The sequence below is a fragment of the Xyrauchen texanus genome, chromosome 4 (assembly GCF_025860055.1).
Source record: "Xyrauchen texanus isolate HMW12.3.18 chromosome 4, RBS_HiC_50CHRs, whole genome shotgun sequence".
Taxonomy (NCBI): Eukaryota; Metazoa; Chordata; class Actinopteri; order Cypriniformes; family Catostomidae; genus Xyrauchen; species Xyrauchen texanus.
Window position 1 is genome coordinate 18,510,214 of NC_068279.1, and position 25,978 is coordinate 18,536,191.

A 25,978-nucleotide genomic window follows, 5' to 3' on the forward strand; every position below is an offset into this window, starting at 1 on the left:
TTAAATGAACAAAACAAAGTTGTACTCACAGAAAAGTGATGGGATAGCATTTATTATATTTAAAATAAAGATGTCCGTTCAATTTAACATTTCTACCACATTCAATAGACAATAACTAGCATAGAATAGTCTACATATTTTACATTTGAATAGTACAAAACAAAATTTTATATTGCCAACAGCATTCAGCTGAGTTACCAGTTACAAACCTAGGATTTATTATTTCTAAAGCAAATAAAAACATGTCTATACATACAAACATTTCAGAGGACAAAAGCTGTTTTTCCAGATGGTTGCAAAGCCAGTCACAGTGCACACGTATTTCACAGGTATGTCATGGTCTAGACATAATATAACCCGATTCTTGCAGTATGCAAATAATTTCACCCATAGATCTAGTTCTCATTAATATCAAGATAAAGCAGATACACACATTTTGACAATTGTGGAGTGTTTTACATAAACAAAGCTTTTTAGAAGAACATCTAATTTCTGTTGGTCCATACAATGCAAGTGAATGTTGATCAAAACATTGAAACTCCAAAAAGCACATGAAGGCAACCTAAAAGTAATTCAGTGGCTAAACCGATGTCTTCAGAATCAATGATAAGTGCTGGTGAGAAAAAGACCAATATTCAAATCTTTTTTTCCTCAATTCTCCTCCCTGCCCAGTAGGTGGTGATATGCATGAAGAATGTCAATTGCCAAAAACAAAAGAACTCCTAGGAGGGCTGGTTGAAAGTGGAAATATATAGTAAAAAGTAATACTGATCTTTTTCTCACCCACACATATAAAATCTCTTCTGAAGAAATGGATTTAACATCTGTGGTCATATGGATTACTTTTATGCTGCCTTTATATGCTTTTTGAGCTTCAAAGATTTGGACCCTGTTGACTTACATTGAACAGATCTACAGAGCTGAGATATATTTTGTGTTCAGCAGGAGAAAGTAAGTCATACACATCTGGGATGGCATGTGGGTGAGTAAATGATGAGAGAATTTTCATTTTAGAATATTCCTCTGTTTTGCAAGAGATTTTCTAGTCTCAGCTCATTAAATGAATGTTACTAAACAGATAAATGTAGCAGCACCAGAGACACAAAGTGGACAAAGTTACTCACTTCCTGGTTCTATTATGAAAACTTCCTGAATGCTAGACAACATAATTATGGCTCTAATTGCTAAAACATACACATCACGTATTTAGAAAGAAGGACACTTGTAAGGGTGTACCGATGTAAACAGCGTATATTTTAAATGGTAAAATGGTAAATGATGCATAGCGCATCAGTTTAAGTATGCACACTAATAAGACAGAACAAGCACACACGTTTACACAACTATTTTTCTAAAAAAAAATTAAAATAATTCTCCACTCACACAATCGTTCACTCACACTTCTTCCAAAATCTAGCTAATTAACTCTCGCCATAAGCATGAATTTGCTTACATCTGAGACCTAATAAACCCATCAACCAATCTCAACCACCAAATTAGTACCAAATGATTTCACCCACATTTTCTTTTGTCTTTTCTTAAAGAAATCAGTATCAAATCACCCTGTTCAACTGCTACCAGCACACATACTTTGATAAGAACTGAATCCAATGGAGAGAAAAAAATAAATAAATTTGGCTGCAGGTCTGAAATAACCTAGAAGGCAAAATATTATGTTTTGTTCCACCCATAAACTCAAGTCTGGTTTCAGTCTGTTTGCATAGGCATCAATATTATTAATCTAAAAGCAGCATTTTTCATGTAAGAAATGTCAGAAGATATTAAAGAAGAACAACTCAAACACAAATCAAAACATCAAATGTTAGCTCTTTATATCTGCCTAGCCGGATAACTAAGAGGCCAGAACCAGTTCTTGAATTTAGATATCTTCACTATGTATGGAAGCCCATGTGGCTCGTGTAAAACTTGAATGAACTCAGAACAAGAATAGCAAGACTCAGTAACCAGACATGACTGATTTAATACAATTAAAAGTCTAAAGTGCAAATTGAATGTCCTGTTTTAGATGTGTCTTTGCAGAAATGTCTAGTTAATTTATCATGACAAGACTCCATCCTGACACCTTCCTATATAATATGCAGCCTGAAAGACCTATAAAAACTGTTTCTATTGTTCCTTCTCCACAGACTGTAACACCCCATTCACTGCATGATGAAGCCTGGCTGGGGAGCCATGCGTGGATGGGGTCTCTGGGGCACAGTTGGGGGGTATTGCTGCATATACATGCTGGGGTATCCCTGGTTAAGACTAGATGGTGGATTTCCTACTCTGGGAGGGATAGGAGGGTATGGAGAGGTAGGGGGGTAGGATACAGCTGCAGCAGGCTGGATTGTAGGACTTGGAGGAACGTTAACAGGTGGGAGAGGAGGAGCTCGGCGGGGCATTGGCATGGGGGAACCATTGACAGCAGCTGGCCTGGAAGGGAGGTCCTGAGATCGAGATGGCTGAGGGGCAGCTGAGGGAATCTGGTGTCCCTTCAGTACCATTTCTTGGAGCTTCTCGATCTTCACTCTTCGCAGATGTGCCAGCTTCCTTTTGCTCTGGTACTCATCGATGAATGTGTCCAGAGAAGCTGCTCCATCAAGAAAAGATTCAGCCATGTTCTGATTTCAAAAGAAAGGGGGGCGGGGGGTTATGAAAAGAAGCACTCCATTATAATAGCATAATCAATGTCTAATGACTGATGAGTTGGCCCACACAAACAGTCCCCAACAGAGTGTGTGATCCAGTGGAAACAATTGATGCTCTGTGGTAGGTAAATGTAGCACAGAATTTACCTCAGTTTCTTCCTCGATTTTGGCCCCTTCTGCTTGTAGGAGTGCAAGCAATGTGTCCAAGGGAATGTTTCCAGACTTGTGGTCTGTGAATGGACAGAAAGAAAGAAATAAGATGAGGGATGGACAGAACATTTTCTATAATTAAAAAGTCATTTGATATTGTAGTAATAATGTGGAAATTCAAACACAATTAAAAAACAGATAGTAATGTGCTAGATTTGTTCCTTAACAAGGGCTTGTCCCATAGAGGAATAGGGGGTTATTTTGAAATAGAGCGGGAATAGATTAATATTTTTTTCAGAAATAAATAAATCTTTCAGCTTTCTCTAGGCCATCATGCAAAATAGGCAAGATAAATCACACTGATTTTGGGTGCATACCATAGATTAGCTAAGCCATCAACAGGGTGAGCTTCACCATGTAGTTCAGCTATGGCTGGACAACAGGCTGTTCGAGATTTCACAGTGCAACTGGACTAGAGGTCGATCGATTAATCTGCCGATTTTTTGAATTTTTTACATAATTGGCATCGGCCAATATCCACGCATATCAAGCCGATTATTAGGCAGGCGCATCTGTGGGCAGCCTAGTGTTGTTGTGGAACACGTGTTCGACGCACGCTGGCCCTAGAGTCATTTTCCAGCAGAGTGAGCAGACCTCATCCAGTGCCTAAGGAAGGAGCTAAGTTCCTTGGAGAAAACAGTAAGGGTTAAATTTGTATAACTTCTTTATATTTAATTAAAAACTTTTGATATGTTACTGCCAACTTCAAGAAAAACGTGACAAACGCGATAGTTGACATGACGTTCGGCTACTTTGGATATTGATAGCGTAGTTGAATTTGCATTATCACAGCAGAAGGGTTGCTATCATGTCACAATAACTAAGCAAGAATTTTGCAATTACAGACAGTGAATCTGAGACTTTTATTTGTTCTGTTTGTGTGTCTTATATTTGAGAGGGTTGTCACTCAATGCAGATAAATAAGTAATAAAAATATACCAACACAGTATATGCTATTGAAGGACTGGCTTTGGTAAGCTCGGACGTTATCGGTTCTGCTGTCGGGACTGGAGAAATTAAGAAAATACATTCTTTATTGTTATAAAGAGAAAGTTATTTTATATCGCCAGCCACTTCTATGTATAATAATATGAAACCATTTGTCTGTGATGCAATTTAGCTATTCGCAGTGAGAGAGAGAGAGAGAGAGAGAACACTCGCTCACGCGGTGCCACAGCGAGCACAAAACGAGCCCTGCTTAATGAGTGACAGAACTAAACATTCAAACATAGCCTGGTTTAGATCTGTGATTATTAGTCTGATTTAATTTTAGATTTCGCCTTCCAAAGATTATAAAAAGAATATTTATACATAAGCCGCATTCTGTCTAGCACAACTTCCTTCCCTTCACAGCGGTGCACTGACATTTGTCCCTAAAACTCAAACTTAACGTCAGAATCAGCACGATCGGTGATTGTTGTAAAATACAGTCTAGCTACTGTTGCTAAATTGCGGGACACGTTTAATAATAAAAAGAGCGCAAGAGATACCGTTCCCAAGGCGGCGCGCGCTCCGAAACACACCGCAAAGAGACAAGCAAAGTATAGGCTACTATGGGTTTCGTGTGCGCGTCTAAACGTTCAAATATACACAAAAATATGTCAAAACGACCGGCTTGGAGATTCACTTAAACACAGTTTATGTCTTAAATGGACGTAGTTATGGAAATAGTTGGGGAGAAAATATGCTGCATCAGGAGACTATTAGATCTGAACGGGGAAGCAGTCTAATAAACATGTTGACGATTGAGCCATTACTGCGAATCAAACAACAAAAGGCAAAGAGAAAATCACTTACAGCTCTTGAATGAATAACTTCTGCATTAATAAGCATTAATCTATCTATGATAAACTATGCAGTGTTATTTTACAATTGATTACTTTATTAGATTTCTTTTTAGACCACACCTGAACAGTAATGTTAGTAGACCTTCCTGAAATAAAATCAATGTGCCTATATAACGTTTATCTTTGTGTAATATATATATATATATATTACACAAAAGCAGACACGGAGCAGTTCGTAACACCTGCTTTGTTTATTTAATATATTTGTTATACATTATTTATACAATATGTTTTTACATTATACATTTTTAATTTTAAGTGTACAAGTGCAGATTGGTCAAGTGTTCAATAAATGTATTTGTTGAGAAATTTTGTCTATCTTAAGTAATTATTTGTGTTACATTTTATCTTTCAAATAAGAGGTTAAAAACAAGCACATATCGGCCAAAATAAATCGGCAGCATTAATCGGCCAACCCAGATTTCAAAAGATCGGCATCGGCCTGAAAAAAACCAATATCGGTCGACCTCTAAACTGGACCCACCAGTATGAAGTTCACATTCAATAGAACAAACTTCAACATTTTGGCTGCATGATGGAGTGTTACTTTAGCAAACCTTTGTTTGTTTTTTCCCTCTATGTCCTTAGTGTTTTTAATACACCATTCCTGTAAACTCTAGTGTGTAAGCACACAGAGTGCAGATCAAATCAGTCTGCACTAATAAAAGCTGTTAAGTAGATCAAATAAACCATGCCTTTTTGTCATTTTCGGTCTTCTGTGTCTATAAATCATCTGCCAATCAGTCCAGCCCCCTTCACTGATTTACATTTATTTCCATTCATTTCCCTAACCAAAGGCAACTTACAAGATTGTCATTGTGTGTTGTTGTTGTTGTTACAATAGGGTAGGGTAATTATATGGTTAGATGCAGTCACTCCATATCACAATAATTAATACGTTTCTATTTGTATATGTGCACATCTTTCGTGACCAATGAATTTCAATGTCTATTCCATGATCTTTCCACAAATGTCCAATGCTTTGCACAAGAATATTAATGGAGGAGGATTCTCTTGTTGCCATAAGAGGTGACTGGATGTTCAGGAGGGAGCTGGCAGTGTTGTTGGTGGTGGCAAGAGAACTTAGTGTGAATAAGTCACTGCATTGCGAACAAGCCAGTTTTAACTACTGAATTATCAGCCATAAGATATTTACCAGTGATAGAAGGGGAAAAAAATGTGGCATGTAGTGCTAGTCTTACAATCACTTAACCGACTACTCTATTTTGCCATGTTCACTAAAATAAATGACTACTGGATACAGTCAAAGACAATGTCTACATGCACAGCACTATGCTGATAACTATGACAAATCTGCTTATTCAAAAGAAATGTCAACATAAGTTAAGTGTTTATGAGCGATTAGAAATCATCTGATTATTTTCTGCTTTTGACGTCAAAACGTAAATAAGCATGCACACAAGAATGCTGGGAAAGGTGTTTGCATGTCAATCAGTTTATGCTTAAATGGTCTATGACCTTACCCAGGCAAGGGAAAACCATTTACATGGCTAGAAGGTCAAACTCATGAGAGGTATGAAAAGTGAGAAAGTCATAGCAGATGTTGCAGGGGTATATTTCTAATTGATTTGGTGTATTTAAAGCTTTTTAAGTCTTTAAAGGAATAGTTTACCCAAAAATGTATATTCTCTCATCATTTACCATCCCAGATGTGTAAGACTTACTTTCCTCTGCTGAATACAATGATTTTTAGGAGAAAATTTCATCTCTGTAAGTCCATTCAATGCAAGTGAATGGTGATCAGAACTTTAATGCTCTTAAAAGCACAGACAATCATAGTAAAAGTAATCCATATGACTCCAGTGGTTAAATTAGATTTATATTTAGAAACTTTTATTGCAACATTGTATGTATGTATTTGGTATTGTATTTCTCTTGCAGTACTTGCTGAAGCACTGTACTCAGGATAGTGGGCATTGATTTGTTGTAACCTGCCCAGGAACTACAGATTAAAATTAGCTGTAACAGCTGGGCCAGAGAAAATTGTTGTAGGTACGATGTAATATATAAGAACCAGTGTGTGAAAGTGCTGTGGGCATTTGTGCAATAAAGTACTACGGGGCTGGGCTGGAACAAATGCGATGGATAAATGCGGCCGGGATGACAGTTAAAGAGAGAGAGAATTACAGGCAGCTGTTCAGTGTGTTTATGTTTGTGTGTTTTTGGTTTAGTTTATGATTAAAATATTATTTATATTGCAAAGCCGGCTCTCGCCGCCTTCTTTCCCTTAACCCCTTTACACAGTACAATATACATCATGATATATTACTATACAATATACACCATACAATAAAGTACAAAAAACAAAAACAAATACAAAACAAGAAAAACATTACAAACAAGAAAATAAATAAAGTTAATGTATTCTAAAGCGATATGATTGCTTTGGGTAAGAAACAAATCTATATTTAAGTCCTTTCTACTTTAATTGTTTACTTCTGGTCCATCTCAAATGCCTGTACACAACGGGACCTAGTTCCCTCTGCCTCTTGCATGATGCAAGTGCGATGGCATGTTCAAATGATCGTATTGCTTTAGAAGACATCTAACCACTGGAGATTGCTTTTACTACAATTGTCTGTGCTTTTGGAGCTTTAAAGTGCTAATCACCATCCACTTGCATAGTTTGGACCTACAAAGCTAAAATCTTTGTTTATGTTCTGCTGCAGAAAGAAAGTCAAACATCCGGATTGACATGAGGGTGAGTAAATTATGAGAGAATTAAAGAGTGAGATGAGAGTGTGGAATATTAGACACTTCATGCACTTACATAATGGCAAACAATTGTAATTAATGCTGAATGTGGTATCTGTAAAGACTGCACCTTACAAATGTGAGTTGAATGCTTTACTATCATTAACATTTACCAGTTTAGCTAATACACTTAAGCAATCTGCAACAGATTTCATGCGTTTTAAACATCACTTCCGTTGGCTGAAAAATGATGAATGCTTCCATGCAGTAAAAAACTGTTGGTGTTCCATTTAGGACAGTACCGTACTATTTTCATTAGATGGCCATGTGCATCGTGAATAGTGTATTGCATGTCATGGGAGACAGCTTTAGTCAGCTTTTTTTTTAATTATTATTATTTATTACAATGGCGTATATGTAAGGCTGTGAATCAATTAAATCAACTTGTTATATCGCAGTTTCCTGTAATTAATCACCATTACATGGTACATTTAAACATTAATACGATCATAAATATACTGTTTTTAATTTACATCTAGTCTTAAAGAACTTGAAATAAACTAGTGAGTCATCATTTATTTTAATAATCTGAATATGTTAAAATGTTACTTGTTTTTGTGGATTTAATTAATTAGAAACTCTGGGTTGCACGCGCACGCACACACACGCACACAAGGGGGCTCTCACGCTGAGTTTCGCTTTTGATACTGGTTCAAATGACAGTGACCGTACATGTCTACTGGCGCGTGGTGAGCAAAGCAGAGAGGGTGTTTTCAATTCATTACAATAGGAGCAGTGTTCCGCGCACAAGGTTGATTCGCTTTGGAATGAATTACAAAACGCCCGCTTAACTCACCACGTACCAGTACATACCAAGACCGATTTTGGGCGATGCAACGAGACACAGCAGCTTGCCCATATCTCTTCAGACCTGACTTACCAGACTGCAGGTGAAGTCAAATCGACAAGACACATGCAACAATGAAGTTCAAGTCCAGTAAACACCTTGATTTTCAGGATAGGATAACCGATTACTGGAAAACAACTGCTTCATGATCCTGTGGTATCAGTGATAGTATGCATCATCTGCTATAATGACATATTAATATAACTATTCTAAACTTTAAATCAAAACAGACCTAAGTTCAGCTCAAAAAACAGCAACTTCTACTGTGACATAAGAAAACCGAATCAGACATGGACTATCCAATGTCTCCTCTCCTCTCCTTTATTCCCAGGTAAAATGGCTACAAACGTATCATATTACATATGCGCAACACGGTGGATTTCAAAACTTTGAGTCATTGCACATGACTACAGACTGTTCACGCTTCAACAACATGTAGAAACTGACAGCAAGCACACCCTAAAACTGTTACTCTTGTGGGGTGTTTGAAAATGTAGCAGGGAGGAGAGGTTAAAATTAAGACTTGTGTTTAATAACACAAATGCAGAAATGAATGTGGGATAAAGTAATACCATTTTAAAAAACTGGTTTGAAAAGGGCCTGTTGTTTTGGTTAATTTAAAGATTGGAAGGTGTGGCCGGGATGAGTGCAGTTTTTCCATGTTGACAAGGAACTGCTATATACTTTTGCCTTACGGTTTTAAACTTTAATTGCAGTGTAAATAAAACCCCTCCCCAGAGAAAAAAAAAAAAAAAAACTGCTGTGAGGGCAAACGCAGGATGACTCGTCAGTTTGCCTTTTCTCTCCTCTTCCAGCTCCCTGTTGGACTTTAGTGAAATACACACTTTGGCAGTGCCACTAGCTGTGTGAAATAGCGTACTATCATAGTACTCGTACTAGGCTATTTGTTCAGCAGGCATTATGTAAACTGTGCACAGTATGCAAATTGTATGAATTCTTTAAATATCCGAATGACCTACTACATTTGACTACATGTGAAGTGTAAAACAAAACATACTGCATGTGATACTGTATCCCACAATGCAATGTGCTCAGTTTGACCTTCCACTTAGTGTAGCAAATAATAGCTTTGTTTGGAATAGCATACTACCATACAACTATTTCAGCCAAATTGATATATTGCATACAAGGTAATAAGAGTACATGGTACTCTATGGTACAACTGGCCAAGTTTGGAATACCATGCTACTGTACCACTACTACCATTAGTACAATTATTACTTGTATCATTACACTTCTAGTGTGAACAATGAACCAGTTTCATATTATTTGATTCAAACTGCCAACAGTCACGCAAAATAAATAAAATGCAAATTAACCAAATGAAGGCACTTATTAAGGCACAAATTAAGGCACTTATTGAATTTAGCATGCAACATGATGAGGCCACATGACAACATAGCATACTACTATTCAAAACGTTGTCAGAGATTATTCTGTCGGGAAGAATAATGACAGCACCAATGCTTTCAAAAACAACAGCAGCTCAAAAAACAAAACTAGATTGCCATCATAACAAAGCCATTTACCTTGTAAACACCTAATGTGGGGATGAGACGTGCATTCAGTTGACGGGCATTGTGTATTTTCTGTGGCTCCAACCCACAGATATATATATATATATATATAAATTGATGACTTGGGCCAAATAATAAAGAAAAGAAGCCATTAAGTGCCCAACACAGATGGGAACTCCTTCAATACTCATCCCAGGGTGATACCTCAAGAAGTTGGTTGAGAAAATGTCTTCAAATTATAGGCACAGGTTGATTACTTTGAAGATGCTAAAATGCAGTTTTGATTTAGTCACAACATAATTCCCATAGTTCCATTTATGTTATTCCATAGTTTTGATGACTTAAGTATTATTCTAAAATGTGATATATATATCTATCTATCTATCTATCTATCTATATATATAGGTAGTGCATTTTAAGGTCTACCATCAAACTCAGGGCCTCTTTGCTTGACATCATGGGAAAGTCAAAAGTCAAAAAATTGTGGACCTCCACAAGTCTGGTTCATCCTTTGGAGCAATTTCCAAACCCTTTGAAGGTACCACGTTCATCTGTTCAAACAATAGTACATAAGAATAAACACAATGGGACCACGCAGCCATCACACCGCTCAGGAAGGAGATGCATTCTGTCATGAACATTGTTTGATGCGAAAAGTGCAAATCAATCACAGAACAACAGCAAAGAACCTTCAAGTTGCTAGAAGAAACAGGTAGACAAGTATCTATATCCACAGTAATAAATAGTAATACCAAGACAGGCAATATTAAATTTCAGAACTTGAGAAAACTTATTTGGCTAAGGTGTGTTAGTCTTGCTGAAAATAGATGATTTCCTTTTTAGTCAACAGGGATATTGGAATGTTTTGGCATAGCAATATGGCGGTGCAGTGGCTTCACTGTTATGAGGTCATGAGCAATCCAGTTCTATATTAAATATCAGTGCTCCAACCACTATTTCCAGTCTAATAAAATATTTGTAACAAATGTTATGTGATTCCTATTAATTTTATTAAATACACATTTACCTTTACATTTAGTTTGCAGATGTTTTTTTGTCGAGTTGATAGAAGATGCAGAGTTAAATACAGGGATTATACGGTCATGGAAATACTGGAAAAGTCATGGAATTTAGAAATGTTGCTTTCCAGGCCTGGAAATGTCATGGAAAAACAAGTTAACACTGAATGTATTAGAAAAGTCATGGATTTTCAGCAATACTAGTATGATAAAAATTATTTAAGTTTGGCCCGGTTGCAAAGCAATGCAAATTAAGCGCAACTCATAGCCTGCGTGGAGCAGCAGTATGCAAAATGTGTTGCTGCATAAACTAGTTTGTTGACAGGTGTAGCACTATCCGGTGGCACATTTTGCACTTTATTTAAGCTAGAAAAGTTTGCTCATGATTGATGAAGTTCATAAAGATAGTGTATAAGTAAAAGGAATAAGTACATTTCATTTTTTACATTATTGCTTGAATATATTAAGGCTTTGAATTTTATGTAATAACTCACTATGTTAATTAAGCTTATGATTATGTTCGCTTGCGAGTCTGAGCAGTGTTAACTGTCCACTTCTTGATGAGCTATCAATCAAAGTGTCAGTATCACCTACATTCTCCTGTTTTTAATGGAAAGAATTACAGAAGCCATGTGCTGATTGTCATTGAAGTCCCTTGATCTTCCTCCGGCCGCTTCAATCAAGTGTTATGTCTGTGTACCGGAGCAACAGCCGATGTAAGGGCTCCTCCACGAAAGGTGTTTGTTTCAGGTCTATTTCTCTAAATTTGTTGGCATATAAACATTGAAAAACGTTATCAGCTGTTTGGATGTGAGGCACTAAACTACGGGACAAACTGCATCCTGTTTTGATTTAATATATACGCAATATATATTAATATAAATGCAATTCTGTATCCTTTAGTACTGAACGATTCTGTATTATACATGACGGTTTATATTTTGAAGAACAAACGATAGATAAGCTGTCGATGTCTGATTCGCAGTTTTTTGAGAACTTCTCACAGAACGTGCATTTGAAGAATTTCTCTTTCTGTGTCAGTGGTCCGAAAACAGTTTAAGAATTTTGGCTTATATGGGAGTGCTTGCAAATGATCTCAGACCATCTCGGGAGGTCCTCAGAGTTTAATTTACGTTTAATCCACCCAGCTGTTAAAGTTTTACTGTAAATGCATTGCCTATATTTCCACTATTTGTTTGCAAAGGAAAAAAGCGGATTGTAAAAAATCAACGTAGACATTAATAAGCTGACAGTGATACATCCAAAAGATGTGGTTAGAGGAATGTGTTCAAAGCAAAATAAATAATAAAACAAACTATTACAAAGCAAATGTTTTGTGTCATTGCTTTAGTGGTATAGTCTAAGGTGTATGTGTTGATGGTTATACACACAATGCTGAATTGTATTTGTCAGAAATGGGTAGAAACAAGGGATGTCAATTGATTAAAATTTTAATTTAATGAATTGCATGATATGTCTAATTAATAAACTAATTCACCGCAAATATAAACATTTGCTCAAATAACAATTCAATAGTAACAATAATATATAATGATCAAATCATTATAAATGGTTATACTTAATTATAAAAAATTATAAATTTAATAAAAATAATAAATCAGATAATTGAAATGCATTACATTGTAGCAGACAATTAAAGCATTGATCAGACAAACGTGGCTTTAGTAAGCTATATATTCATTTCTATATTATTAAAGATAATCCTGTCATTGGCCTATGGTCCAAAGCAGTCCTTTTTGCAATTGAATTACTCAGTCTGTCAGAGATCTATTTATTATAAGGGCTTTTGGACCCTACAAGGAGATGTCAATGTAAACACGCATCAGACGAAAGGTTTTAGAGCACTTTGGTTGTGTCGCACCAAAAACACAGAACTTTTAGGTCACACAGGTTTGAACAAGAAAACATTTCTCCATCTAACTGTTTGAACGCAAGAACGCGTGTGGATTGTTCTACAGTTGGACTTTGCCCATACAGCTTGAGTTTAATTTATTCTCCCCTTCTGAATACATAAGCAACACATAAATATATCAAATAAAATGATTGTGGATGCTAAAACATGTTTTCAAAACTTCGAGACTTTTTAACTCAAGCCTCTTTATTTTCCCAATCTGCATAAAATAAAATGATGTAATTTTCATATGCGTCAAAAATTTCTAAGGTAAAGTCCCATATAATAATCAATAACTGTTCTCAGCCACAAGGCATCCCAATGTTAAATAGGTTACACTTGTTTAAAAAAAAAATTATATATATATATATATATAATTTTTTTTTTTTTTTTTTTAAATAATCAAGTTATTCTCTGCTTTTGACATCAATCCGTGAAAAAGCATGCGCTCAGCACTTGCGCACATTGGATAAGCCAGTAGGAATGCTGGTTAATGGGTTTACATGCCATGCAAAATCAGCGTAATGGGCAAAAATCTACCTGTGTCGGCCAGTTTATTCATAAGCTAAGTACATGGCTCAGTTCCTCACAACATACTTTGGATGGCATTCAACTACTTCAGTGTACCAGCAGCAAACACTTCCCTTGCCAAAACCTACTTCCAGGATGTCCAGCTATGCCTGATGACAGCAGACTACACCACAGCAAGGCAACGTCTGGAAGTAGGCATCATGGCAGGATGTACTATCTCCCTGCTAGCCTTCACCATGGCCAAAGCGGTCATCATCAGAGCATCATGGTGGGTGGTGGGAGGAGAGCAGATAAAACCTGTCCTGCAGCTCCCTCCCATCAGGACATACATGGATGACATGACCATACTCACCACAACCAAGGCATGTACCATGCGACTGCGGAGAAAGCTGCTGGAGAACATTGAATGGGCCCAGATGAAGATAAAGCCGAGCAAGTCCAGGAGCATATCAATCATTACAAGGGAAGCGGTCAGATCAATGCTTCTACATTGGTGATGAGCCCATACATTCTGTGAGTGAGAAGCCAGTCAAAAGCCTGGGATGCTGGTACAATGAAACCCTCAAGTACACAGATCAAGTGGACCAGCTTAGGCAGGATACCTCCAATGGCCTAAGTGTCTTCAATTTTGTCTCCTACCCTTGCTTATTTGGCCATTGACTGTCTACGAGGCATCAATATCAAAGGTCGACAAGCTGGAGAGGATGACCAGCTCATTCACAAGAAAGTAGCTAGGTATCCCCAAGTGCCTTAGTACAGAGTATGTACCTTAGTACAGGCTCTATGGAAAAGGCATCCTGGAACTTCCCATCTCCAGTCTTTCAGGAATTCATGTGCACCATAGTACGGCTGGAGAGGACACTGACAGATTCCCGTGACCCATGTCAAGCAAAGCAAGAGCATTGGATGAGATGGGAGGGAGTTGAGAAGAGAAAGTTCTCTTGGGAGTTGTGGGATATGGAAGCATTTTGAACCAGCTTCATTATACAAGCCACATACGATGTCCTGCCATCTCCCAAAAACCTCGTACTAATGGTACGGCAAAGACCCTACATGCCGACTCTGTCCATCCCCAGCAAACCTAAAGCACATTCTCCTCAGCTGCAAGACAAGCCTTAAACAAGGCTTGTTGCACCTGGTAGCCCAATCAAGTACTGAAGTGCCTAGCATCTACGCTGGAGAGCAGACGGACAGCCATCAACGCCCTGCCTCCTCAGTCATCCCATCCTGCATCGGCAAGATCATTTTTCCGGGAAGGTTCGAAGCAACCCAAGGACGGCATTTCAAAATCAGAGGCCGGGTAGCTGGGAGCGGCACGGGACTGGAAGCTACTTGCAGACCTGGACCATGACCAACCTCAGACCGGACCTCATGCTTTGGTCCACCTCAATTCGCACCACCTACATCATAAAGCTTACAGTGCCCTGGGAGGATGCTGTGGACGAGGCCTATGAATGGAAGAGGCTTAAGTACGCTGAGCTGGCAGCTGACGCTGAACAACATGGCTGGAAAGCTAAGGTTTGTCCAGTGGAAGCTGGCTGCAGAGGCTTCAAAGGCATGTCAACTGCCAGGCTGCTTAAGCACATGGGATGTGCCAGGCCCAACGTCATGCCATCAAAGCCCTCTCCAGTGCAGCTGAAAGGGCAATCCAGTGGTTCTGGATTAAGGAGAGACAACACCTAGGCTCCAAATTAATATCAAAAACTAGATGACGTTGAACGGGATGAGCCTGGGACACCAGGCCTCATCGCTGAACCCTCTGGAGGTGTAGTGGGCTCATCAGTGAAAAACTGAGGAAGAAGGGCGCCCACTTGAAAACCCTGAGATGTCATCATCATTCCCACACATTACAGCAAGGGCACAAGGGAATTGATATCACCTAGTCCTAAATAGAATCAATAGGCTGTTTATGGTCTTTACACCGTTAAAGGAACGTGGTTTATTGCGATTACATGACCTTGCATTATTGGTGTAAGAACGTGCATGTAAATGCGCAATGTTGTGTCATTTTAGTTTGTCAGCAAAATAATCGCAAAAAAATCATGAATGTTCAATATAATTGCCCAGCCTTACAGTACAACACAGATTAAACTTCCAGCAAAGAACAGGGGAGACAGCCAGGCTTCGAAAGTGTACTTCAAGTTCCTTTATACACCACAAGTCAAAAGCAAAGTCAGTTGACACAGAGTGTACAGATGGTAAAATAAAATGCATGTTAGTATGCTGTTTGGAATCAGCTTCCAGGCAACCACAGCGTCACAAAGAGTTATCAATAACAGCGTTTTTATTCATGATACCAGCACACACACACACACACACACACACACACACAAACAAACACACAGTGTTAAAGGGTGTGGAGACATACTGAATATTGTTCACTGTTCTGTTACAGTCACAGACCCTTCTCAGCAGAGACATGGTCATCTGATATTGTCTAGTTCTGCCTTCTACTTCCATGAGGAAGAAAAATAGTAAGTGACAGAGTGAAGACCTGGTTGTACAAGTTTTCCTCAAAATGATGTGCAAAACCAGAAAAACTGGCCATTCCTGACTTATGACTTCCAGTCATCTGTTCCAGCAGTAAGATAAGACAATATGTACACATGCCTCAATAACGTCATGTGAAATGATGTGCAATACCAGAAAACCTGGCCCTTCAGGAGTTATCTTACAGCTGGAAAATATGATTAAGACAGTATGTACACATGCCTCAACAACATCATGTATTAAATCCAAGAGGAGCAGTTCATAGATTTACTTTCTGTTCTTCGCAGTTTCCTGGCTTCTTGAAATAACATATGGAACATTATCACAGCACATAAATAAATAACATCCACACACAGCACACAACCACACAGAGGGTGTATTATTAAGAGTGTAGTTATACAAGTGTGAGGGGCATATGGTACACACAAGGACCCAGGAGGAACAGAAAAAGAGAAAAAGAAACTACTTGTAACCATTTTTCCCCAATATTTTACCTAGATTGGACATGCGCAGCTGACAGGCTTCAAAGCGCTCCTGTAGGCACCGGTAATGTTTGGTTAGCTCGTTTTTTTGGTGGTCTAGTCTGGGCTGGTGTTGAAGGTTCTGCTTAGCCAGAAGCCGGTTACTAGCCAGTGTCATCTCCTTATTCTGTTGTAGTCCTTTAATCTGACAACACACAACAAAGAACATGTTACCTCTCAATACAAAGATGCGTGTATATATAAATACAGTTTTAAAAGACAATCAAACATGAAAGAAAGAGAATAAGTGTTTACTATATATACAGTATACTGCATTCATACCTTCAGGGTGAAAAATAAAAAAATGTGGCAATGTCAATGTAGTCTGCAACAAGAGTACATATTTTCACTTTAACAGTACATAAACCTCTCACAGCATCAGGTTGCACATAAGAGTGAACTTTCAGGGACATCGAGACAACTATAAAGATAGCATGCGGTCAGCCACGTAGTGGAAAGTGAAGATAAATACATGTAATTTACATTGCTCACTCTCAGAAATATGACAGAACAGCAAATGTTTGTGGGGTCAAATCAAGAATTTTTAAAACTTATAGGTTTTTATTTCTGGGATCTGATTTCAAAGACTAAATGATCACCAGGAAAAAAACAACATTAATTCAGCAGTGGCTGGTATTGGTCTCATCACTCATGTCATTACAAAACTAAAATAAGACATTTAATCAAAGAGGAAACATATTCCATCCTTGAATGTAACTGCAGGGAAGGAGGATGGATACACTCAATAAAATAACTGAATGCAAAATGCCTAAAAATGAAACCTTGTAATCTACATAATACTGCGGTTTATTGCAATAGAAAAAAGTAAAGCAAGCACACTTGAGGCTGGTGTCCTGAAGGAATGTTGTGCTACAAATTATGGTCAAAAGTGAGTGTACACACAGCAAACAACACAATAATAGGTGGTGGATTTAAGCTTGTAGTGTCACAATGAATTAAAGACCCTGTTTCCACCTGGTATTAAAATGCATTTTTGGTGATCGCATCACATGTGGTAAGCACTAAATACAGGTCTAAACGGGGTCTAAAACATTTTGTGATCAGATCACAAGAACCACATAAGAATGTGGTCAAAAATGCATGCGAACACATCACATTTCAGGTTTAAATGTTAATCCGTCCTGTTTGCGTCCTGACAGAAGCGAAGCACCACCTCTACCCTGTCAATCAACTGCTGCACTAAAACAAGAGTGTAAACTTTGCTGGTTACGAGAGGTTTTGAAAGGAAATAACTGTCCGATCAGAAAATTTTAAAAATCAGATTCAAGCATGAGAACTTCACAGATCTTCTTCAATGTGTTTGAAATCTACATGCAGGGACACTTATGAGAAGAACGAACATCTGCAGCTCAGGTTAATCCAACTAATCCACTAAAATAATGGACAATTCTACTCTAAATGTTGCATTTGTGCTTGGATTAAATTTCAGCTGATTCTGGGAGAAATTGGGTGCAGTTTTGTTTCACACTTTCTTTGTCTTTTCTGTCTTTGTTGTGCTTTAAATGTCAGGAGTAACACACCGACACAGTGATTGATGTCTTCATGACAGTCCCTCCCCTCCAATTCCGATAACAAGAAGGTTAGGGTTAGGTCAAAGGAGACACATTTATGTGACCAGGTGTAAACAGTGATGTGTCTCACCTGACCACATGTGAGATCATTTCAAATTTTGACTGAGCAGATATAACAAGTCAGAAATAAATTTAATACAATTCTTGTTAAAGGCGTGTGTCAGCGGGGGCTTGGTCAAGTGCCCGTCCGGGAGAGAAAAGCGGTAAGGGCGATTACACCTGAGCTAAATTATGTCTAACACCTCTAATTTCAGTGAGCATGGGGAGAACAGCATAAAAGCCAACCAGAGGGCTTTTATGAGGAGAGGAGAGAGTCAGACACAAAGACGCCTACTGTGTTTCTTGTGTATTTAAAAGTTTAAAGAGATTTCATGTATAGAAAGGGTGCTACACGTGAACAAGCTGTATTATTGTACAGAAATAAAAGCGTGTAAATTAAGCCTTACCAGAGAATTGGGAAAAGTCTGTTCCACGTGTTGTCCTTCTTGTAAAGTGTTACAGCGTGTTAACAGATTTTTTTAGAGGCATTAATGCAATACAATCATTTATCTTAAATATGTATTGAAATAACAATTATATTGATTTACTAAAAAGAGCCAGCTGAAGAGTGTCAGACTACACTGGTCAGTGTTCACGCTGTCTGTTTTTGAAAAAGTACAAAAAATAACAGCATTCATAAAGGCCCAGATATACTTCACTGTTCTGCGTTCCGGATCAGATCGTGTTCGGTCGAAAGGCGTTACCTTTCAAAGTTTAAGGCCTTGATATACTTCCGTAGAAGTTCTTCTTTGTTCAGGGGTAAAAACGAGCAATGGTATACTGTTTCTTTCCAAACAAACAAACCCGCCACACCAATGTGGGAGGCATTTCAAAATGTGTTATCAATTACTTTATGCCTCATTCAGAGCAGAATTCACATGAGATCAATAAAAGAAGCTGTTTAAACAATTCGATTATGAATTAAAGTAATACATATTTTTATTTGTCTTGTTTACATTATGAATCCATGACGCTAATGCGCTAACATGCTACACGTGGCCATAATATGCGCCGGATGCACTGTTATATTCATTTATTATAACACTGATGTGCAAAGATGAGTGTTAATGTGTAGAACAAAGATAAAATAATGATGACAGAGGCATATCTTACTTTAGACAGATGTGTGAATGGCTTTTGCTGCAGATGGCACATGAGTGAATGGACACTTGAGAGTATTTGAGAAGATTTGATTCCTTTTGTAGAATTAAAAAAAAATAAAAATAACATGAATTGATCTTGAAAAATATCTCTAAGCGAACGATCGTACAGATGTAGGTACAGTTGCACCAGCTCACTAATATCTCTGCACATCAATGTGTTCATGTTGACCAATTTTGACTCACTGAACAACGTAAACAAAATTAGCCATCGGCCTCAAGGTAGGTGGAGCTCTAAGTCACACCTACCAATGACTGCAGTAATGGAATATAGAAGGTGTTTAGCAGCTGATAGGAATTTTTCCTAAAATACTAACCACCGAAACGAATGCGAAACACCTTTTTGGTCAGATTTTGTTCTAAATGATGTCACACCTGTTCGTTCTTCGATTTCGTAGGAATTCTATCAAGGCTTTACTATTAAGACCGCGAGTGAATACAAACATGTTCAATTCATGCACACTATGACTGTGTTGATGACGAAATATGCATTGTGCATACTTGACAAGTTCCAATAAGCAAAGCAGACAATTGAAGTATACTTTGGCCTTAAGAGTAATTTATGCGGAATCTGACTACACTGGTAGCGCTGTTTTGCACAACAAATTCAGCATATGCACAACACTGCCTCTGAATTTTCCTGCAGGAAACACTGTCATTAGTACTGTGTTCCGACTTCAGCGGCGAAAATTTGCATGTTCGGGTACTGTTAATGGAACCAAAAGTCATGAAAAGCATATGGTTTAAGATTTTTATTATTATTATTTAACCTGTTCTGAACAAGAACCAGTTCTCGATTCCCAACCCTAATCTACTACAAGTTATGGCCAATGGAGAGACAACATATTATATAATATAATTGCTATCAAAATTATTGAGAACACTTACCGGAAACATTTATTGGATTTTATAAAAGCTGTAAAGGATGCTCCACAAATGACTGACTTTGGAGGTTGAATACTTTTGACATGACATTTGTAGAGAGAATTAGGTTTGTTTTTATTTTGAATAAACTGAACTCTTTGTTCTCAAAATCACTCAAATGAATATTAAAAACGTACTTTGACAGTTTACTAAGGCTTTAGATAATTCATTGATATCTGTATATTAAACTTGTACTAGACATAGTCCAGTACAGGACTATATAGTTTGCACACATCTTGGAATTGGAAACTGTTAACTCCTGGGTGTGTTTTCAAGGAAAAGATGTTGTTCAATCATATTCAGTAAATCATCTGGGCAAAGAGTAGACAATTACTCAAGAGTCAGAAGCCACTTAATAGTCCTGCTCAAATGTTCATTAAATAGATGGAAGTGACTAATAAATAGATAAGAAAACCTACATTAAACCAACAAATTAAGACTTTCTAAAATGAGATGTGATGCTTTTTGACAAACCTGATTATTGTCTCTAAGCCTATGAAAGAGACATACCATACCGAGAATCAGTCAAAAGGCTTCAATTTAGTTATGCACAAAATTATTTGATTTGGCTACTGATACAGTATGCAGGTCACCGCACCTTAAGCCTTTCCCTGGACCAGACGATCATAATATACTCACTACAGCATCACAACATGCAGGGCTTTGCTGCCCAAAAGAAGGAATTCTTCATTGCCAGAGAGGTCAATGGCAAAATATTCCCACTGCGCATCCAAAAATTTATAATATCTTCATAACCTGAACTGTATAAACAGATTTAATTGCAACCAGCCATCCATAGTGACTCATCAACCTTTGACGATAAGGAACATATAATAGTATTTTACCATCATGCCTCCTCCCATTTAAAAAGGTGCTCCTCTACAGTTTCAGAGATCATGTGTCTGAGTACATAAGATAAAAGTGACACATTTCACGTCATTCAAAGCACTGCCCATGTCACAATACAAGTATGCAAGTAGAGGTCAACCGATAGTGGATTTTACTGATACCAATAACTAGGGCTGCACAATTAATCGAAAAATGAATAACGATTACGATTACGGCTGCCACGATTATGTAATTGTAAAATCTGATGATTACAGCATTCAAATTTAGTCTGTTCCAGTTGCATCAATGGTTTCTTTTTTCAAATTTTTTTGCAGTGGTTGAGTATTCTAACCAATCACTAACATGTCCGTTGAGCAATGAAACGACAATGGACAATCAGAGCTGCTTAAATTAGTCCTCCGTACTATCAGTAATGACAACTGATCCTAATGCGCAAGTTTTAAACCCCAGATGCTTGCTTTATGTTCCACCTCTGTTCGTGGTGGCACACGAAAATTTATACTGAAGAAACATCACCTGACACTCGACAAGAAGCTGTAGAACAAGAGCGAAAAGCTCTTTGGAATTATTTTGGATTCATTGCACATTGCACCGCTCGCTTTAGTAGACGTTAAATACACTGCAAATGAGCAACCTGACAAAACACAAATGCTCCCATTCTAATCAAGGCACAGACGCAGTGTAAATAATTGAGTTATTATTAGACAGCTTTGTTTTTAATGAGAGCATTTGTGAGTGCGCAGATCTTTGTGTGGAGCATCACTGCGCTCGTGTCGAAATGCAAATCTCAAACAGTGTAAACCTGCAGTGAGTGCCAGCAGTCATTGTAATGGCAGAGTTTGTCGTGTTGCTAGATTTGTGTGTACAATTTACAAAAAATTTTTATAACAGTTTTGTTTTGTCACGTTAATAAGTAGGCCAATGTGTATTTGATTTGTGCAAATAGCAATAAAGTTATTCGAATTAACTGTTCCAAGTTTGTTTTGGAGGTGTAGCCAACAAAGAATATAGCATGAATAGCATATTTCAGGAGTCACCTTCATTATTATCGCATCTGCTCTAATAAGACCCATTTGACATGCAGCTGCTATTAGTAGATTTAGTGCAACCACTGAGGCAAAAAATTATCTAAAGATGATCTTACATGATCAAGACCACCACTGAAGATCTAATGGGATGAATGGTCCCCTGTCTTTTACTGAACACAATAAGTAACTTGATACATTTATATTGGCTGATAATAAGTTTGAATGTGAATATGTAAAATGATTTACTGTATGTGGACTAATAATTAAGCAGTAATTTAGCAATAATTAAATTTATTTTATACCATAGATATCCATTTAAAAAAAATAATTTGCCCTAACATTAACAAACATTATTACAATATTTAATGCTTAAAAAACTGGAGCGCAGCTCATATCAACCTGAAGAACTGCACGGTTGCTTTGTGACATCACGGTAATTAAATATTTAAATCGACTTTAATAATCATGATTACAACATCAAGGGCAATTATTATTTCTGCTATAATCGTGCAGCCCTACCAATAACCAAGTTGGGCAGTACCTGCCGATAGCCAATTAATGAACCGATCAATTTAAAATTGATCCGGAATTAAAAATAACACTCAAAGTAAAATATTGCTGAACTTTATTGCAAAATTAAACAGTACTGACATGACCATGAAAATGTATTGTACGTTTTTTTTTAATGAAATAAATATATAAATATAAATATCTATGAACTAATATTCAAATTTTTAGTCAGCTAACTTTTTAAATTTGACATGGTTTCTTTAGTCCATAAGAGGGTGCAATAAATATATAAAACATTCAGCACCATTATATTATTGCATAGAACATTCCTATACTGGCTGTTAAAAAAAAAAAAAAAAGAGAGAGAGAGATTTCCTTTTCAACTAATGTGCATAAAATAAATAAATAAAAAGTTTCAGTCAGTCCATATTCTCAAATGTTAAGTCAAAAGTAAAAAGAGGGAAGAAAACGCTTCAATAGACATGTCGTTACACTTGCACTGATTCCTGCTAATTGACTCAAGCTTCATAATAACAACACCACATTGTATTTTATTCAGTACAGTTGTATGTAGAGTAGCAATATTCAGAGATAGCAGTGGTATTCGGCTGAACTCAGTGGTGAAGCAGCTCAGACTATGAGCACAGGTTATGCTGTTCAAACAGACGGAACACAACAGACTGGAACCGAACGCGAGGACCTCAAGACATCCAAGTTGAACATCTTTCCTGACAAAGCATTTAAACTCATGCTAAATCTGAGAAATGCTTAGAGAGCACGACACAACAGCCAAAGACCTCCACCAACTGTAAGGGGCTGTTCACACGGAGCACTTCTGCAACCCATTTGTTTTTCGAAATGTGTGCTAGACGAACGTCTTTGTTTCAGCAAAACCGATATATCGATCGACCTCTATATGCAAGCATTCATGTTATTCTGGACTTTTACAGTGTGTGCCAGAAAGACCTTCCCATTGCAGCAGTATCACAAAGTGTTGGCAAACGTAGCATGGGATGTGGATGTCAGACGATTAAACTTGATAAACTGAGCTATAGCTCAGTGTTTACCAAACTTTTTATTGGTTTGTTGTAGTAGTTATTATTTTAGATGGGGACAGACAATATTAAAAGAAAATTATCTTGTTAATACGCCAACCCTTGCTTGTGAGATGCATATCATTGCTTTACACTGATTCCACAAGGTCAGTCCTCTTCAAGTCTGACTTAAGCACACTGTACAATTTTGGCCACGATTCTGCCCACTAAGACAAATTTCGTCATAGGGCAAAATTGGCAATCTGACATCCTTTAGTGTGACATGCTCACAGAAGGCTGATTAATGGCCTTTGCGATGATCTTTAGCCTCCGACAAAATTCTGACCGTTTCAGAAATGTAGCATTGCGTTCCTATAGTGTGACTGCTATACGATGGCCAGATGAGAAAGTCTGCTCCTCTCTCGCACCCCAATTCACTGTGTTCAGGGAAACCTGCTGAGTATGCTCCTTGGAAAGAAACCTGCTCAGTATCTGCACCAACATTTGTGCCCAGTTATCACTCTACACTAGATCTTTCAATGCTTTTCCTTCTTTTAATTTTAGATAAAAATTCTAATTAATAAATAAGCAGAAAATACTTGGAGAAAAGTGTAACACTTCAGCAATATGAAAGCATTATTAACCAAATTAAATACAGAGCTTACAAAACGAAAATAAAGAAATTATTGCATTTTTTTACATGTTTTTATCCTGCATTTTCTTTACAATTTTATTTTATTTACTACTTTAATAAATTGTATTTAAGCACAAGTAAACTTATTTAGTAAAGATTCACACCAATCCATTTAAAAAACTTTTTTTTAATTTTGAACAATTTATACTGGTAAGTATATATGGGGCGTTAAAATCCAAATCTGCAGACAACTGGATACAATTATACAAATGTCATGTTTGTGCATTATCCACAGGGAATTTGAAAGCATGATATATTAGCCTGCAATGTTGTGTGGCCTATAGATTACTAATCTAAAAGAGAAGAAAGACATCCTAAAACACCTTTTTTCCCATATGTGAATTGTGAAAACAGAACTGTGTCATTTTCAGGTCACAAGTCTTTTTATTTCCACAATTAATATTTGCTTGTGGTAGCTAATTATTACTGTAGGCTACCTCCCAGACTCGCATTCATTCTCAACATCTGTAATTTTCTGTATTTGTGATCTGGCTTATTATTACAGGCCTGTTTGGCACAATCCATCTTTCTTTTTATATGCTATGCTCCAATGATGGATTGTGGCATTGGACCAATGGAAATGCTGACGTCCTGGCCTTCAGGAACAAAAAAGAAAAACGCACCTCCGGGCAAATCTCGCCACTTCGCTTCTATTCTTCAATGCTCACGTTCAGTGATGGGGACGATTGGGACCACAGTCGCCTAAAATGTGTAACATACATAATATCGACAATATGCCATGGTAATCTCAATGCGTTCATATTGTACAGTCTGACAAGTAACAATCTTAAAGGACAGTAAAAATCCAACAGTGTAGAAGGCTTTAGGATAGGTCCGTTTAACACGTAACACTCAAAGAGCCTTATAACGACATGCAGACAGATATCTGACAATCCACAAGTATTATCTACCCGTTCATTCAGGTGGCAGGTAATGCAACGTTCTATAACACATCAAATGTTCACATATTTAGCATGAAGAGCAACATGCAAAAAACATGTCTTTCAGTTACATTAGTGCAAGCCAGGATTTTTCAGACAAACAGTAAGAGTAACCTATGTCATTCCGAAATCAGCTGAGGTCAATGTCTTTCCATCAATTTGGAGGGTAAGTCAACTCAAAGGTGTGAACACATAACCCGAATGCCATCTAAACACAACTGGGCAAACTTTGAACTTAAACAGTAAGTCAGAGCTTTTAGCGATACTGCATGCTTTGGCAATGTTGGCTCAGAGATGCATTTCATGGTTTTCCAATTAAGCAATTAAGACTGACATGCAAATCCAATATATATATATATTCAAATCCTAGTATAATGGCATACAGTTAAAACAGTGCAGATTTTGGCAGAATTGAAACATTCACCACTTGCGTGTTTGTTTATAAAATATTTTGGCTAATTTGATGAGCCTTTGAGCTACCAACAAGACTGTAGTACCCTCAGCTCCATTTAACACATTTTACTATGTTAAAATCCCTACTGCTTAATTCTGCAGATTTTCCTACAAAACAATTTGAATTTTGGAGGGGCTACTCAATTCAATGACATGCAATTCATCAAAGACATGACATGATGACATTAACAAAAATTTAGAAAACAGACAAGACTAATAAAACACACAAACATGTTGGTGTGGCTATCCTTATGAAAACTCACCACAGACATAATTATTTTTATACTGTAGGAATATATTCGATCCCCTAAAAAAACAAGCGATGTTAATTATGGGGACACTAGAGAACCACATATACAGCATAATACCCTTGTACCAGTTTGTAAGCTAAAAAAGCATGCTCTCATAACCCA

General features: G+C 37.4%; 1 protein-coding gene across 1 annotated transcript in view; it reads right to left on the bottom strand.

The window, feature by feature from the left end:
• Positions 1–42: 42 nt before the first annotated feature.
• Positions 43–25,978, bottom strand: part of LOC127636224 (vacuolar protein sorting-associated protein 37B-like) — a 26,837-nt gene continuing 901 nt past the window's right edge. The window contains exons 2-4 of the mRNA XM_052116665.1: positions 16,315–16,486; positions 2,799–2,881; positions 43–2,624 (exon numbers count right to left, since the gene is read on the bottom strand). Coding sequence (XP_051972625.1) covers positions 2,163–2,624; positions 2,799–2,881; positions 16,315–16,486 — 717 coding nt within the window. The 3' untranslated portion in view covers positions 43–2,162. The remainder of the gene's footprint in view (positions 2,625–2,798; positions 2,882–16,314; positions 16,487–25,978) is intronic.